This window comes from Apostichopus japonicus, chromosome 1 (assembly GCF_037975245.1).
Source record: "Apostichopus japonicus isolate 1M-3 chromosome 1, ASM3797524v1, whole genome shotgun sequence".
Lineage (NCBI taxonomy): Eukaryota > Metazoa > Echinodermata > Holothuroidea > Aspidochirotida > Stichopodidae > Apostichopus > Apostichopus japonicus.
The window spans coordinates 10,889,673-10,906,265 of record NC_092561.1 but is presented as its reverse complement, the minus strand read 5'-3'; the positions used below and the strand labels follow the sequence as shown (position 1 = coordinate 10,906,265).

Genomic DNA, 16,593 nt, shown 5'->3' with positions numbered 1-16,593 from the left:
GGGCCTAAAGGGAATTTACAGTGTCAACAGGATGTCTTTTGATCGTCACCCATGATCTGTCTGTTAAATTTACATCATTTTACCATCAAATTCTTCAACCTCCACCCACCCCTTACCCGTGAATACTTTAAACTAATCAGAAAACATACCACAGTGTGAACTTCCTCACAATCTATAAATACCCCTAGACAACAGATATTACATATAACCAGCTGCATGGCGTTAATTGGCTAGACTACGAATATCGTGACGTATTAGCAACCATTTGTCATCAAAGCCACAAGTACAATGGGAAGCCATTACCGCAATTAAAATATGCGAAATCAAAGTATCTTATCAAAAATATTTGAATATATTGCCTAATCAACCAACTCTCCAACTATAACAAAACTTTTCATTTGCCTTGAAAATATGAAATTCAAAGTCAAACTTATAATAAGGCACATTGTTAAATCAATAACAAATGAAAAGATAAGAAAAAACTGTATATTCTACCCCTAAGAAATACACAATTTCACCATGACAACCTACAAGCAAGAGCCAATTTCACGAAAAACTACGAAGCTACAGTTATTTTCTTTCCAAAATGACCCGTGTGCAGTACAGTATGTACTTACATATTTGTCAATAAAAGGAAGTTATAGTTTTGGGTGTTTTAAGGCTTAGGTGTCAGAACTTCGCAGTGTCCATGCTACTAGTAGGCGTAGGGCATAACACTAGTAATAGGCCTAGGCCCCTAGCCCTTTCTGTTTTTTTATGTCAGGTAAGATTTTGTGCAGCCAATTGCAACAGGCTAGGCTGGCAGTGCAGGACGCATAAAGCAGGGAAGTCTATGCTCGGTCGACCCAGTGCTTGGAGAGTGTTATCTCTCAAAATACATTCTCAAATATGCCTACATGTTCTGGCCAGTGTAATTCTTTGAGCAGGACAGAGGAAAGGATGAGTAAGCATTCAAAATGTGTAATCAGTTTAATATCTATTGACAGAATTGAAATCTAGTGTTACTCAAGAAAAAAAGAAAAGAACAAAAAAGAAAGATAAACTTTTCGACACCACCTCACCACACCTTCCTTCAAAAAAGGATAAAGTTAACTTTGTAAATGGTGATATATGACAGTGAAAAGTAAACACTTAAGAAGTACGCTTAGAAAATTGTTATTAATTAGAGAAAAATAAACCAATCTCTCTCTGGGAAATCATTACAATAAAATTGTGCCTAGGCACAATAAGGTAGATATATCTAGGGTACACACGCACGCACGCACGCGTTTATAAGTTATAGGCTGGATACAGAAGCGAAGGTGAACGTAGACTCTGCTGAGTCTGCTCAGCGACGCGAATGAGTCTCCCTACATAAAAAGAAGGAAAATGCTGCGACTGGTATATTTTCCTCCCCTTTCTAACATACGCTTATAGTAGAGGCCGGTGCAGTAACAGTAACGAATCGCTCATAGCGTGATGAATAGTAAGGATCGACCCAGCGCATTTGGCAAAGAAAAAATGGCCGATACGCCTTAACAAAGGTGAACCGCTTCACAAAACAGCGACTTTTCCCATTCCCATGTTAAACGCGCTATTAACGCGTTGCGCGTTACCGCCAATATAATCCTGTGTGGCACGTAGACATTTTTTGAAATTCCAAAGCCGTCAAGTTTTCACATATAACTGGACCAGCCCAGGCACAATATGTACTTTGTAGCCTAGTTGAATTTATCATTTGCCCAGGCCTGACATAACAGTTAGGTTCAGGCTAGTGCGGCTTAACCTAGATCTAGGTTTATTATATACTAGATTAATGCTCCCCATTTCACTAGGCCTGTAACTAAGGACTAGGTACCGGTATAAAATACACATTTGACATTCAACCACGTGACCTTTGACCTCGGTTCCCATGGCAACCACATATTTTGGTAGTATTTGATATTGTCATGATACATGTGAAGGTTCCATGTCAATTAAATATTTTCCCTCTGAGTTAGAGCAAAACTTGATTTGCACTAAATTTGACCTTTGGTTCAGGGGCCTGCGTGGCACAAGGGTTTAACTTGGAGTACCTTCCCATCAATTTTAAAGAAAATCGGCCAAGCCGAAGGAAATTTGTGACACAAAATTGCGCTCAAAAATACATTTGAATTTTAAGCACGCGACATTTGACCTTGGTTTCCATGGCAACCACATATTTTGATAGTACTTGACATTTCCATAATACATGTGAAGGGTTTAATTCACTCTTCCCCTTGGCGTTATATCAACAATTCGATATTAACTCAATTTAATCTTTGACCTGTGGTTCCGGGGGTCTGCAAAGGGTTCACCATGGGGTACCTTCCCACCAAGTTTGAAGAAAATTGACCAACTGGCAGAGGAACTACAATACCTCATTCTTCCTATGGGAGCGATAAGATAAACTGCAACACAAATCGAAAAGTACTTCCAAACAGGTACAATAGATAAAGAAAGAGGACGCTATTTAAAAAGTAAATCAAATTAAAAGATCATCCTCAATTAATTGTCAGGGCCTGCTTTTCAAACTGTTGCACTGTATTGCATTGGTCTCGGTTCCGCGAGACTGGCTTGCTCTCTTTTTGAGGTGACAATATTTGATTGCACCCATAAACATTTTAATTCACATATTTTCGTTTGTAAATTATTTCACATCTGCACTGAAATTTTAGGAAATTTGATGTTTCGCTTTAGTCGGAGAATTGATTAAAAAATTATACCTTTCCTGGCTTCATCATAGACTAAATAAATCTACTAGACTCTTGCTTTGTTAATCCAATAGGGATAGGGGAAAATTTTGAATTTTGTCTGAATGAGGAGCTTATCCGATGACGATTCCAATGCAGTGCAACAGATTGAAAAGCAAGCCCTGACAATTAATTGTCGATAATCTTGTAATTTGACTTATTTTTTAAATAGCGCCCTCTTTTTTATCTATTCTTCCCGTTTGAAAGTACTTTTCAATCCGTGTTCCTTCTTTGTCTCCCTGGAATTTGATTGTTTTGATTTTTCCAGAGGGAGAATGGTTTATTTTTCTTTACTTACTAAGAATTTTCCAAGCGCACTTCATAATTGTGTACTTTTTGCTTATCTTTTCATTTGTTTTTGATTTAACAATGTTTCAAATTTTAAGATTGATAAGTACGATTTTGATTTTCAAATTAAAAGTTTGTTTTAGTTGTATAGCTGCTTGATTATAAGCAATGTTTTCAATTTTTTTTTACAAAATACTTTAAGTTTGCATAAAAATTTTCGGCAATGGATTCCCATAATAATTGTGGCTTTACGATAAACGGTGGCTAAATAACACATTGTCTATAGGGGTATTAATAGATTGTAACAAAGTTCACACTTTGATACTTTCTGGTTAGTTTAAAGCACGAATTTGGCGATAAAATGATGTAAGTTTAACGGACAGATGATGGGTGACGATCAAAAGACATCCTATTGACACTGCAAAGTCCCTTTAGGCCCCGATAGTTTGTGTACATTCCTCCCTGCTGCGTGGCTGCTCCCTCTCATCTCACAACGTCCACCAAAAGAGGATGGTGCGCAACAACCGAAAATAATATATAGCGAGAAGATCGCAATGTAGGAAGATTTCACCTAACTCGACCGAGTCTTTGTCTGCAGGGGCGTAGCTATAGACTTCTTTTCTTGAGATGCGTCTCAAAGTCCATAGAATTCCTGAAGCCACAGGGGTAGGTGCTAACAAAACTGTCCACACTAGGGCCTATAAGTTTGCCATATGAAGCACACGTTATAGCTAAGTGTGACTTACATTTTCCTCCCACAAGTCCGGATTTTCACCTTTTTTTCACCCCGTACCAAAGTAAGCTATATTAAACAAATTGGATATACTTGTCTGCACAAATACTTGTGAAATTCGTACCGATAAGTTGGATTAATGAATCCGAAGCAAGTTTAGTACTTTTCCTTGATGTTTCTAGGGTTGTACAAAGGTCGTTTGGCTTTTTAAATACCAAATTTTGTTTTTATTTGTACTTCTTGGTTTGTTTGTTTAATTATAATTGTTTTGTTTTCTTTCTTTTTTTCTACAGTTTTAGAAATTCAACATAATGGAAATTTAAAGGGTTTACCAAACCTGGTCAGATGCTTGGTGATCAAATGAGGGCGTCCTTTGAACAGGATCCAATCAATCCGGTCTTAAGCGACGATTTCTTTCCAGCCTTAGATCAAAGATTGTCCCAAACTCTATCAGAAATTGATAGATGTATCGACAAATTTGGAAGAGACGCAGTACTTTTGGAAGACTGATTCAATCATGACGTCACGAGTGATTCGGGTTAAGGGGGGTAGATCGATTGTTGGGGCCATTCGGGTTTGTCTAACTCTATTCAATTACAATCAAAAAGGTAAAAAGAAAAATGTCAAATTGCTCGTATATTGAAGTGGCAATACAAACAAAACAAAAACACAAAAACACCTTTGTCTGTCCAAGTATCCATTTAACGACAAGTGTTGAATAATTTTGATTGTTATTAAAACTTTCATTTCGATACCACTGAGAAAGGAAGACAATAAACGATAGCGCAAAACATATCGGTAATTTAAATGTATAATAATACAAACAAATCAGAGAAATATGTCATCAAAACTATGTGTTATCACAATGTGTCATCACAATGTGTCATCACAATGTGTACTTTTGGAAGACTGATTCAATCATGACGTCACGAGTGATTCGGGTTAAGGGGGTAGATCGATTGTTGGGGCCATTCGGGTTTGCCTAACTCTATTCAATTACAATCTAAAAGGTAAAAAGAAAAATCTCAAATTGCTCTTATATTAAAGTGGCAATACAAACAAAACAAAAACACAAAAACACCTTTGTCTGTCCAAGTATCCATTTAACGACAAGTGTTGAATAATTTTGATTGTTATTAAAACTTTCATTTCGATACCACTGAGAAAGGAAGACAATAAACGATAGCGCAAAACATATTGTAATTTTAATGTATAATAATACAAACAAATCAGAGAAATATGTCATCAAAACTATGTGTTATCACAATGTGTCATCACAATGTGTCATCAACACAAATCATCAGCACTATTTTATAAAATTGGGTGAAATGAAATACAGCATTTCATTGAGATCTTCTGAGAGTAAAGGATATTTCAATTTGTCTAAATAGAGTACTTAGGGAAAGGCACGTAAGCATTAACGTAAAGAAGTAAAAGGGCTAAAAATATGAAAGGAAAGGAGTGGGTAAGGCTAAGTAATGAATGGGAAAGCTTCATCATTTGGGGGGGGGGGGGGGAAGTGAGCGAGTGGGAGGTGTGTGGTGGGAGTAAACCACTTACGAAGTAGCCTATGCAGAGAACCAAATTATAGTAGGCTATATACACTTACAGAGTTATCACATAAATCATACAACAAAGTGAGAAATCATGGACAAAATTTCAGAGTTTGCTTTGTAATGAACTGATCAGTTCTAAAGGATGAATCTAGACAGAAATTGAATCTTGATATGTTATAGTCCAAGAAAAAAGACTGCTCGTTTGTAACATTTCTACTGCTATTCCGGTTTTTAAAGATATTCAGATATAAAATATGCTAATCTCTGGAATGCTCCTTTAAGGCTAAATTATGTGATGACGTCACCTCCTCAGTACAGGCTCTAATGATATTTAATTTTCATTCATAGTATTACAAATTCTAAGAACTCAAAGCAAACGTATTATTTTAAACTTCATGTAATCAGCGAGGCAGTCTGGAATGACGTTCAACAGAATTTGTCCGTGACAAATCTGTAAACGAATTGCATATATGTCATTTGTGGTTTTAAAAGTCTTTTGTTTTCCCACTAAGCTTTTCACCTTGCATCAGAGTAATTGACCTGGTCCGTATATGTTAGATTAAATTGTCCAGTCACCTTACGAGAATAAACTATTCTTTATTATATAGTTCCCGGTCCTCCTAACGGACAACCCCCCTCGCCCACTGGTCCCGGGTTTGTATATTCTCTTGAACTACCTCACCGTCACCTTCTCGTGTGTCATACGCGTAAGTAAAAAGAAAACATCCAGCGTTTAACAAATGGATTAATTAGTATTTAATCAACACAACCAACAGTTTTGTCGTTCTATATAAATTCTATAAAAATTGTTAAGTCGTCAGATCTGCATCGTGTTAAATACAGTATAGATTAGTTGTGTTAACTATCTATACCCGTTCTTCTTATTGTCAGTAACATTATGAGTTTCATTCTTCCTTGTACAAACTGCATGGTTATCGTGAAGTATAGACCTAAACTTTCTGAACAACAACAACAACAACAACAAGAAAGAGAGAGACAGAGAAAAGGAAGCTTATTCATAACAGAAAAACTGATTTATATTCATAATCGCTGTGTACTTGAATTATCTGCATTTCACCTAGCTTCACTTTCGTCACGTTTTATCATAATGTTCATCCAGTACAGGTGCGTATCCAGGGGGGGGGGCGTTGGGGCGCGCGCCCCCCGGGTAAGGAAAAGAGGAGAGAAAAAAAGAGAAGAAAAAAGGAAAAAAGGAGGGGGGGGGGAAAAGAAAAGGAGGAGAGGAAGGAAGGAAGGGAAAAGAAAAAGAAAAAAGAGAGAAAAAGGAAAAAAAAGAGGGAGTGGAAGATAGCCAAGAACTCGGGAAGAGAAAGAGGAACAGTCATAGTTAAAGCGCTGATCCCTATAATATACACAGGGTAGCCAGTGACAGATCAAGGATTACGGAGGGGGTGTGCGCCTCACCCTACCCCTTACACCGACAACTCCATTTTTGACGTTTCCATTTTTCCTCTCTCACTAATGTATCTATATAAATACTATATATGGTCTATCACAACGCGTGTGTGTGTATGGACGTCTTAAACAATTGTGCTATATGGAACCAACTGTGGATGGTCTTGAACTCGACCGATTCGTCGGGGTACATGACGCATTTCGGGAAGGGGGCGACCGCCCCCCCCCCCGAGCAAATTTTCTTTATGACATCGCTAGTAATTTCAAAATAGACAATGCTTAGATGCAACTTACAAGGCCTGGGAAGAGTCATTTCCAGCGATCTTTTTCTTGTACGCTTCGCGCCAACTCATGGTGGCGCTTCGCCTAGATAGTTTGCCTACAGGCTTCGCCCCTCCCTTGGCAATTACTCGCTACACGCCTGTTCGAATTTGTAAAGCAAAGAGCAGATATAACATCATATCAGTGAGCATTGAAATGCATGTTCCAGGATGAACAGCCTCAAAAACTGTCTGTGTGTAATTAATGGGGGAAGGAGCCCAATTGGATTTGGGGGCAGTAATGACTTGCCCGAAAAAAAGCCAACATTTTTCGCGCGCTTAGCGCGCGTTCAACATATCAATGCCAATATCGTATAAGCAAGCATCGGTCATTACAGTGCATGGCATCGTGTACCTTACGGTCCGTGAAAGTTGCACAGTATACCGCTGGATGCTATGTAAACAACGAAATGTCTTATGTGGATGGAGAAAAACCATACAGATCCATTTATGTCAAAACTCTCTTTTACAGTAGTAATGTCGGGCAAGCTCAGAACTTTATTTTAATTACCAAGGAGATAATTTTTAAGCTATTCATTGCTATTTATTTTTCTTTCAGTAGGTGCCCGAAAAAGATGGGGAAAACTTTGGTTGCGGGGGGGGGGGGGGGGGCTGCAGCCACCGCCTCCTACGGGACCTACGCCTATGTGTGTAGTGTTCGGTTTCGATATACCTGATATTGGAAATATCTGCTATTTTTCATTTCCTTCAACGAAGTTTTATAATAGCCATTATAAGAGGTTTTAATATTTATACACCAATAAATTAACTGTGTCTGAATTTTCGAAAATTTCCTGACCAACATTCTTCATCATACTTTCCTCTACTCGTGCAACTTTGACCTATCTGTTAGGGGTTCAAGGAGGTTTTTCTATATTGCTTGTCCATAGATTGAATTTTGTGCAACATTATGGGTATGTTTTGAAGTGATTTTATTCACGAGAAATGTGAATTTTCAAATTCTCAACAAATAATGGGCTTAAAACCTTGAAAAGTGGGGCTTTCGGATATTGTGGGCCGTGACGTAGAATCACCTACAAAAGCAATGATCCATAGGACATGCAATGAGGTCGAACATGATGTGTGACTGGTGACGATCTTCAAAAAGGTTATGGATGGAAAAAACTTTTGGGCAATACTTGGTTCTCAGGCAAAAGTGTACATCTGGTTGGTCATTTCAAGCCCGAGAAGTGCTATTTCTGGTGATCTGGGGGGTATCAAAACCAGAAATTTTCTTGTACGCTGCGCGCCAACCGATGGTGGCGCTCCGCTTAGATAGTAATTCGCGCCCCCGGGTTAGAAAATCCTGGATACGCGCCTGCAGTACGTCCTCTTTCAAAGAACAAATATATCCCAATCGGCACTAAAACAACCATCAAAGTATGACTATAAAATATCTAGGTTATTGCTAACTGAAATCTCTCCACGGCTAAAGCAGTTTTATTTACCTTCGTGAGATTATGACACATGTTGTACGTAAATCGATGAGATTTCAAGCTTTTTAAAGAATTGTTGACTTCCGTGTTGAATAAGTATGCAAACGAAGGTCAGAGAATGTTAGTTATGCTATTATGATTATCTACATTAAAAATGTTAACACCCGTCCATTGTTGCAGATTCCGAGAGATTATGTAAACTTCATACAAAATTGGATTACAAAATTACAAAACATGTTACAAAAAAAAAAAATTATATAAAGGAAATGAAACAATTTACAATTCGTTTTCGTTTTCAACCCTAATTCATATATTTGATCAAAGATAAACGAATATTGGATAGGCATACTTCCCAGTTATTGAAATGAACATATGTGACGTTAATCATTATAAGTCTATAAGCTCTAAACAAAACCGTTCCTTTAAACATAAAAAGTAAAATCTTTAATTGTACGGATGATCGTAATTCTATGTTTTTATCAGTGCCGGTCAAATTTGAACTTGTCCCATATTTGACAAGTTATCTGAACTCATTGAATAAAACGGATGAATTGTCTAGTTTAGTATAAAACAAGGAGTACGGTGTAGTGAAGGAAGCATAACACAATTTCAGAGTATTTAATACATTCATTTGAAAAGTAGTTACCAGTATCTGGGAAAGGGGCAACTGACCAGGCCGGGGAGTTGATAGGGCCCTGCTTCCAGCCGATACTCATGGCTAGTACAGTAACTACTGGTGCCAACTGTAACACATGTTACCATGTTACGAACACAAAGTAGTAATTACTAATGCACGGTTGTGGGGAAATGAACGGTATACATTAAAACGACCAGATACGACATCATTTAGAATCGCGTATTAAAGAACTCGCACTAAATGGTTGGTACAGCAACTACTGTAGTCTGTCCATGTTCCACAACCATCATCAGTACTTTGTGTTCGTAACATGTGTAACATGTGTTACAGGACTTGAACAATAGTTACTGTACAAGCCATGATTATCGGATGCTGCTTCACAAGGTTTATGAGCGCTTCATCTCCTCCCTATAACAACTGTTTGATCTGACTCAGTATATAAAACCATAATGCAAAAGACGCATCGAGGTTTCGATGACTTCATTGCACTAGACTTTGCTTGTTAACCAGAAATAGCTGTTGCAATATAAATTGCCAGATCTACTACTTTGATGTTACAATTACACTATGGCATGGTAAACGCAGGTCAGTCTACTGTGCGTGGCAATACACGCCTCCAACAAAAACAATAGGATGGTCTTGTACTCAATGTGACGCATCAACACACCAAGTATGAGAAGTATCCACGATTCCATCGTTAGATATCATGCAAAAGGATTTTCAGAGTTTGACCTCTAGTGACCTCAAGTGAGACTGGACCTCGCAAGCAACAGTATTGTACTCAATATGGCAAATCCATTTACCATGTATGAAAAGTATCCATGATTTCTACCATGAGAAATCATGTTTTGAAGGTTTTCAGGCCTCGACATATAGTTTTAAAAGTACTCGCTATTTGGCGACTGTGGCTAAACATCTACTCGCCAAATTTCACACGCCACTTTAGGCCTAATATTGTTGTTCAAGTCTCCAAAGTACAGATCTGCAACATCAATACTTTCTATGAACAAAGGTAAGGCAGTTAGGCAGATACAAGGTGCTACGTAATTGCGCATTGGAAAGTCATGTTTCTTTGCAGTATGTATCATCTTTTAAAGGTTTTGAGGCCTCGACACTGATTTTTTTAAAGTACTCGCTATTTGGCGACCGTAACTAAAACACTACTCGCAAAAGTGCAAAATTCACTCGCCACTATGACTGCTGTTCAAGTCTCCATAGTACAGATCTACAACATTAATGCTTTCTATGAACTACAGATTAGGCACTTATGCAGATACATGGTGTTTCGTAATTGCACATTGGAAAATTATGTTTCTGTGCAGTGTGAACTTTAAACAATTCAATTCCACCAAAATTAGGTGTTGAACAAAGTTAAACATGTCGCAGAATCATAAATAAGCACCTGAGCCTACGGAAGTGTCTCAAACAATTAAAAGTCAAACATCTGCAAAACTACCTACGAAGATAGCTTGGCTTCTGTTACAGAAGGGCTCCTTTAGTACTAGGCATATACTATCCAGTAGCTATAGGTGTCCGCGAGTCCTAAGCCTATACAGTACCTCACTGCTACTTTGAGCCGCTACTCGAATATTCCCAATTATTTATCTTGTCTTATAGCTACAGATTGGTGTGCGAAAAATATTGCTATTACACCATTACACTGCCTTAATCAAAGCGATGCAATGAAAATCTAAGGTTGAAAGAGCATCTATCTTTCACACGCAACTAAAAATCTTTGCAAAAAACATGGCAGCGGTGACAGTAAACTTGTCTCAAAACTCCTTTACTTGTTGTATATTTTTCGAATTATGACTGATGGCATGTAAGAAATGCCTTAAGAAATCATGTAGGAGACGTTTGGCCACCTTAAGTGTATTAGCATTCTGACATGAAGCCTTTTGTCCTTCACGTGTTTATGTTAACGAACCCAATTTTACCTTACTCAGATGGGGATGACCAATGTTTATTGTTAGTCTATACCGGGGCGGCTAGTACTACACTCTACTGTATAGGGGTTGCCTGTGCATAACCAAGCCGTAATGATATTTAATAACTTTTTTTAAGTGGTTGAGAATTTAACATATGAACCCAACATATTTATGAATGCTCCGTGAAGTTTGTGATCAATCTCCGCACATGAAAACTTCTCGTACATAATGCACTAGCAGCTAGCGAACGATTTAACACAGTTAATTCGAATTGAGATTGGTCATTGATAAAAATCTAACTAGGCGACAGTTCAGTTTCGTAAATGGCGCATGATCGTTTCCTCAACGTAACTACATCCAAACCTGAAGTTTTTATTTGGCACTGAATCTCGACAATTGCAAAATACGACGGGAAAACAAATATTTAATACAGGTTTCTAATTCACAACTGTATAGTTCTTTCCAATGAACGTTGTATGTACAAACATCACACCTTTTTAATGGAATGACGTATGCAGTTAGCGACACGGTCAAGTAAATGGCGATTGATTCGACTTTCTCTGGTACTATCTACGGATGCCCATTAGCTTATTTCCAATTGCAAACGACCTCTATTATTATGAGGCGTAACGCACATGCTATGTAATAGGCTGGTCGGTTGGTGATACGGTAGATTATGAAACACGGTTTTCCAAAATTTGACCTCTTGTGACTCCAAATTACCTTTGACCGCCACAAAAAAACAATTGGCTTCTTCTACTACTCAATGTTGTACTACACACGAAATATGAGATTGGTCCAAGCTCTCCTTCTTGAGATATCGTGTTTACAGGCTTTTCACAATTTTACCCCTAGTGATCCGAAACGAACTTTGACTGCCACTCTAAACAATAGGCTGCTTCTAATCAATTGTGTTACTCCTCCTTCACACTATAAATGAGATTGGTACAAGCTTTTCTTCTTGAGATACCATGTTTACAGGGTTTCCCTATTTGACCCATTTTGACCCCAAATGACTTATGACCTCCACCAAAACTAATTGGCTCTTACTCCTAAATTTGGTTCTCCTACACACGAAATATGAGCTTGTCCAAGCCTCAAGCAAGGCGTCACATGCAAACACACAAAATAAACATGGTCTTGCAATAAAACAAATAATTATGATACTTTCAATAAATTCATCTTACCATCTTGAATAAATTTCCAGACTTATTTCTTCTTACTATTGTTCGTCGGGGCTGTTGATTATCATCAGTAACTGTATCTTCATCTCATTAGATACAGATAAAGGATCCTTCCATCTTAAAGTTTCTAGTTGTTTCTGCAAATATTGATTATTCTCTCTTCGTCAGCTGCCCATTAATATTTGATTCAGTGTGGTGTATGCTCTGGATATTCGTTTCTTTGATGTAAATTTTCGTGGTTGACTTCATTCTTGCATCTGTTGGAAATAATATTGATAAAGTTACAAACGTTGATCCAGTTCTCTATAGTTTTGAAGCACATTTAGAGTGCTCAAACAAACTGTTTTTACAGCAAAACAAATCCCTTTTTTCTGTTCTTTTCTCCTTTCCTTTTCAGAGTATCCTGTAATGACTAGTAATATTAAAGTAAGAAACACTGAGATATACTCACCAGACCATAACAAAGCATCTTTCCTGACCGATATGTTGCTACAAGTAGCTTCTCTCCCTCCTCTGTCATCAATGTTGTCATACACCGTGCTCCATCTTCTGTCCGTTTGGTTGTCAACAACTGCTGACCATCTTGACTGTACTGTGTGATGATACATTTTCCAGTACGATACTTGTTATCTGACCATAAGATGTATACTAAACCTGCCCTGTCTTTAGATATACTCAAAGGATACCAAGTCGGTCCGTCAATATCTGGTTTCGGAAACTCGTATAGTACCTCTGCTTCTGTTTTAGATGTATCTATGGTTGTAGCGCAGGCACATCCACTCTCTCGATCGCATATCAGCAGAACGCCTTCATTATAAAGGATATCTCTTGACCATTTCATAACCTCCGGCAGCTTCAGAGCTCGAATGAAATTCAATTCTTCATCAAATATGAATAGCAATCCAGTATTTAGTGTACCTACAATAATGTGGCCACGTATAGAATCAGTAGTTATACAACTCGCATATTTCGTACCCACCGTTTTGATGTCATCAAAGAGGGACGTGATGCTATTTTGAGTAAAGGACCCATCTTGAATATTATAAACACCAACCTGATTGAATCCACAAACCGAAGCTATCTTATCACGTGATAAAGCAGCACAGTAACAAAAGGGTCGAAGGGAGCTCCCTTTGACTTTTTCTATATTGTTTTGACGAATCTGACGTCCCTCTCTCTTTATGACTGTGATAAATGAATGGTCTTGTGATAACCTCCCAGAGACGACGATGTTACCAGAGCCGGTACTTGCTATACTAGTTAATGCGAACTCATTACCTTTGATCACATCAATATCAACAACAGATTCTACATTATGCGATATATTTACTCTATCAATACACAATATTGGTAAATCATCCATTGTTATATCAGATATAGATTCAATTTCTGGAAAATCTTTCATTATATCTTCAACCAGAGGTTCACTCGCTGCTCTTATATCAGGAATACACTGTGCGTCTGTCCAGTGGTTATGTAAGTCAAGGACACTCGAAGATATCGTCGACAAATTTTCAAACTTATTGACCCATCGATTACAAAGATCTGATAAGTTTTGTGTTTCTCTAAGCTTGCGTTGCTGTTGTTCGTCTATTGATTTATTTCTCTCATTCATTACCGCATCAAGTCGGTTCATTTTTTCGACAATCTTTAATTCTCTGTTTTCTGTTTCATTTCGTTCGGTGTCCTCTTTCTCTTTTGATTCCCTAATTTTGATTTTAATCATTCTGTCGTACTCGTCTTTTATTGCTCTAATTTTCTCTTCCATTTCTGTTTTTAATTCTTTCATTTTGTTTCGAGTACTCTCTTCAAGAACTGTTTTGAATATGGTGAATTCTCTCATTTCTTTCTCTTTCTGATTCTGTAACTCCCTGGTCTGATCTTCGTACTGCTTTTTCCATTTTGCTTTAGTTTCAGCGACAATGGACAGAACGTCATTATCACTCTGTTGATTTTATCAGTAAAGTTGAATACAGTATCTTTACGTTTAACAAGTTCTTCCAATATCTCCTTCAAATGTTCCCTTTCGTCGTTCGCCACTTTCCTGACGTCACAAAGTTCATGACCTTTGTGTTCATCATAAGTACATGTCACACAAACGGGGAGGTTTCCGCATGTACAACAACACAACTGAGCCTTGTGTTCCGGGTGAATATGGCACCTAGGAGCTTCCATCAATGATGCAAGTTTTTCTTGTGTGAGACTTTTCCCCTCAAGATCATTCAGAGCTAATAAGTGATTCTGATGTTTGACAAACATCTTCTTGGTCAAATGAAATTGATAACACTGAACACAAAGAAATCCGTTACACATAAAACAGTACGCTGTAACCTTTAACTTCTCTTCACAGCCAATACATTCTCTCTCTTCTTTGTTTTCAAATGTTTTCTGTAGCTGAATAAACTGCAGCATACTTTTCATATGGAAGTCAGTCTTGAATCCATCGCTTCTATTGTTTGGTATTTTACAGACATCTTTACAAAGAGGACATTCAAATGTCCCAACCTGTCCTTCTAGTAAAGGTTCCAGACATTGCTTACAAAATCTATGCAGACATGGTAATAGTTTCGGTTCTTTAAAAGGATCCAAACAAATTGAACATTCGAAGAATATATCTGCGATGTCTTTCCAAGGCGATGGGCAGGCCATATCTGTCTCAAAATTTAAGCTGTAAGAGAAAGTTATTAAGATCACTGTTTATGAATATCATACTTTGGATTAACAAATTGAGAGTAAGAAAATTAAGTAGAAAACTTTTAATGAACTGAATGCATGTATAACCTACGGTATGACGGGTATTTCTTGCCGCATATAGACACAGAAGTCGAGATATTGGTGCAACTCGATCACTGGCATAATGGAACTGTTCGGGCGTAGCTGATGACAAATACGACCCCATAGACGTTTATGGTGCTGGAACGATACCACCAACAGCGCACTATGCATTAATGCCCTTTACCTTGATACAAAAACCAGTTGACTTGTAATGACAATACATGATGATTTGAAGTTCACTCAAACAGTCAGTAACTCCAGGGTTTAGTGAATTTGGTATCATGGTAATGATCTCGATATAAGTTCTGTTGGGACTTTTTTAGTCCTAGTACTACCGATGGCCAATAGATTTACAAAATTTAACGATAATACTAATCACCATTGTAATTTGGTTATATTATTTCCCAAGTTAATGGTATACCAAAAAACAGATGAACTAAGGAAACATGTTTGGAATTACCACCGTTTTACATTTCAACCCTTACCTTACTTTAATGTTGACCTATTCCCTTAGTTTTGTATCAACCTAGCTGGATTTTATCTTTCTTACGTTGTTACGGAAATACATGAGAAGATACGCAGTGCATTGAATATATAAGTACAATGGATATAACGCACGGAACTTTTATACAACTGAGTTTGGAATTTGATATCACGAGAACACCCAAGCTAAACTGATATGGTGAGTATTTTATATCAAATTTAAACATTGCGTTAACTATTAATATATATATATATACATATATATATATATATATGTATATATATATATATATATATATTACGTTTACGTTTTCATTTATAAATATATATATATATATATATATATATACACACACACACACACACCCACACACACACACACACACACATATATATATATATATATATAAACGTTTACGTTAACGTTTATAGGTACACTTTTATCATAAATTGTCGACCTAAGGTACATATAGTACGTATATATATTACTCTGGATCATATATATATATATATATATATATATATATATATATATATATATATATTATATATATATATATTTATATATATATATATATATAAATATATATATATATATAGTTATATATATATAGTTATATATAGTAGTATTATAGTAGTATATTAGTATATATATATATATATATATATAGTTATATATATATATATATATATATATATATATATATATATATATATATATATATATATATATATATATATATATATATATATATATATATATATATATATATATATATGAGAGAACGCAACGTTGAGTCTCTACATATATAATATGAATATTTAATCGCTCCCAATAGGGGAACTTATAAGTGACAAGTAATTCGTTTTACTTGAACAAAATTCAAGTATTCGCACGTAAAGAATGAAGCACTTATGATACCAAATGTGAGCATGTTGTAGACATCTATATAACAAGGTGATTTTATTCTTGCGTGACACCTGGATGTTGAATAGATAAGTCTTTCTTAATTTATGTCTAGTCACTTGTCAGATGTGACGTTAGTTACAATAGATTTATGACTGGCATATCAATTCAGGGACCAAA

At 36.7% G+C, this 16,593-nt stretch overlaps 1 protein-coding gene and 1 long non-coding RNA gene across 2 annotated transcripts in view; both read right to left on the bottom strand.

Annotated features, from left to right (window-relative positions):
* Positions 1 to 15,582, bottom strand: part of LOC139967257 (uncharacterized) — a 33,950-nt gene extending 18,368 nt beyond the window's left edge. The window contains exon 1 of the long non-coding RNA XR_011792931.1: positions 15,509 to 15,582. This is a non-coding gene — a long non-coding RNA (uncharacterized lncRNA). The remainder of the gene's footprint in view (positions 1 to 15,508) is intronic.
* LOC139967216 (uncharacterized) lies at positions 5,277 to 14,089 on the bottom strand. Its single transcript, XM_071970847.1, has 2 exons — positions 12,700 to 14,089; positions 5,277 to 12,505 (listed from the first exon to the last, which is right to left on the bottom strand). The coding sequence occupies exons 1-2, from the start codon at positions 14,035 to 14,037 to the stop codon at positions 12,494 to 12,496; spliced, it is 1,350 nt and encodes a 449-aa protein (XP_071826948.1). The 5' UTR covers positions 14,038 to 14,089; the 3' UTR covers positions 5,277 to 12,493.
* Positions 15,583 to 16,593: the final 1,011 nt, after the last annotated feature.

Bases quoted from the DNA above. Each gene is read 5' to 3' on its own strand.
- LOC139967216 (XM_071970847.1), bottom strand. From the start codon at position 14,037: ATGAAAGAATTAAAAACAGAAATGGAAGAGAAAATTAGAGCAATAAAA.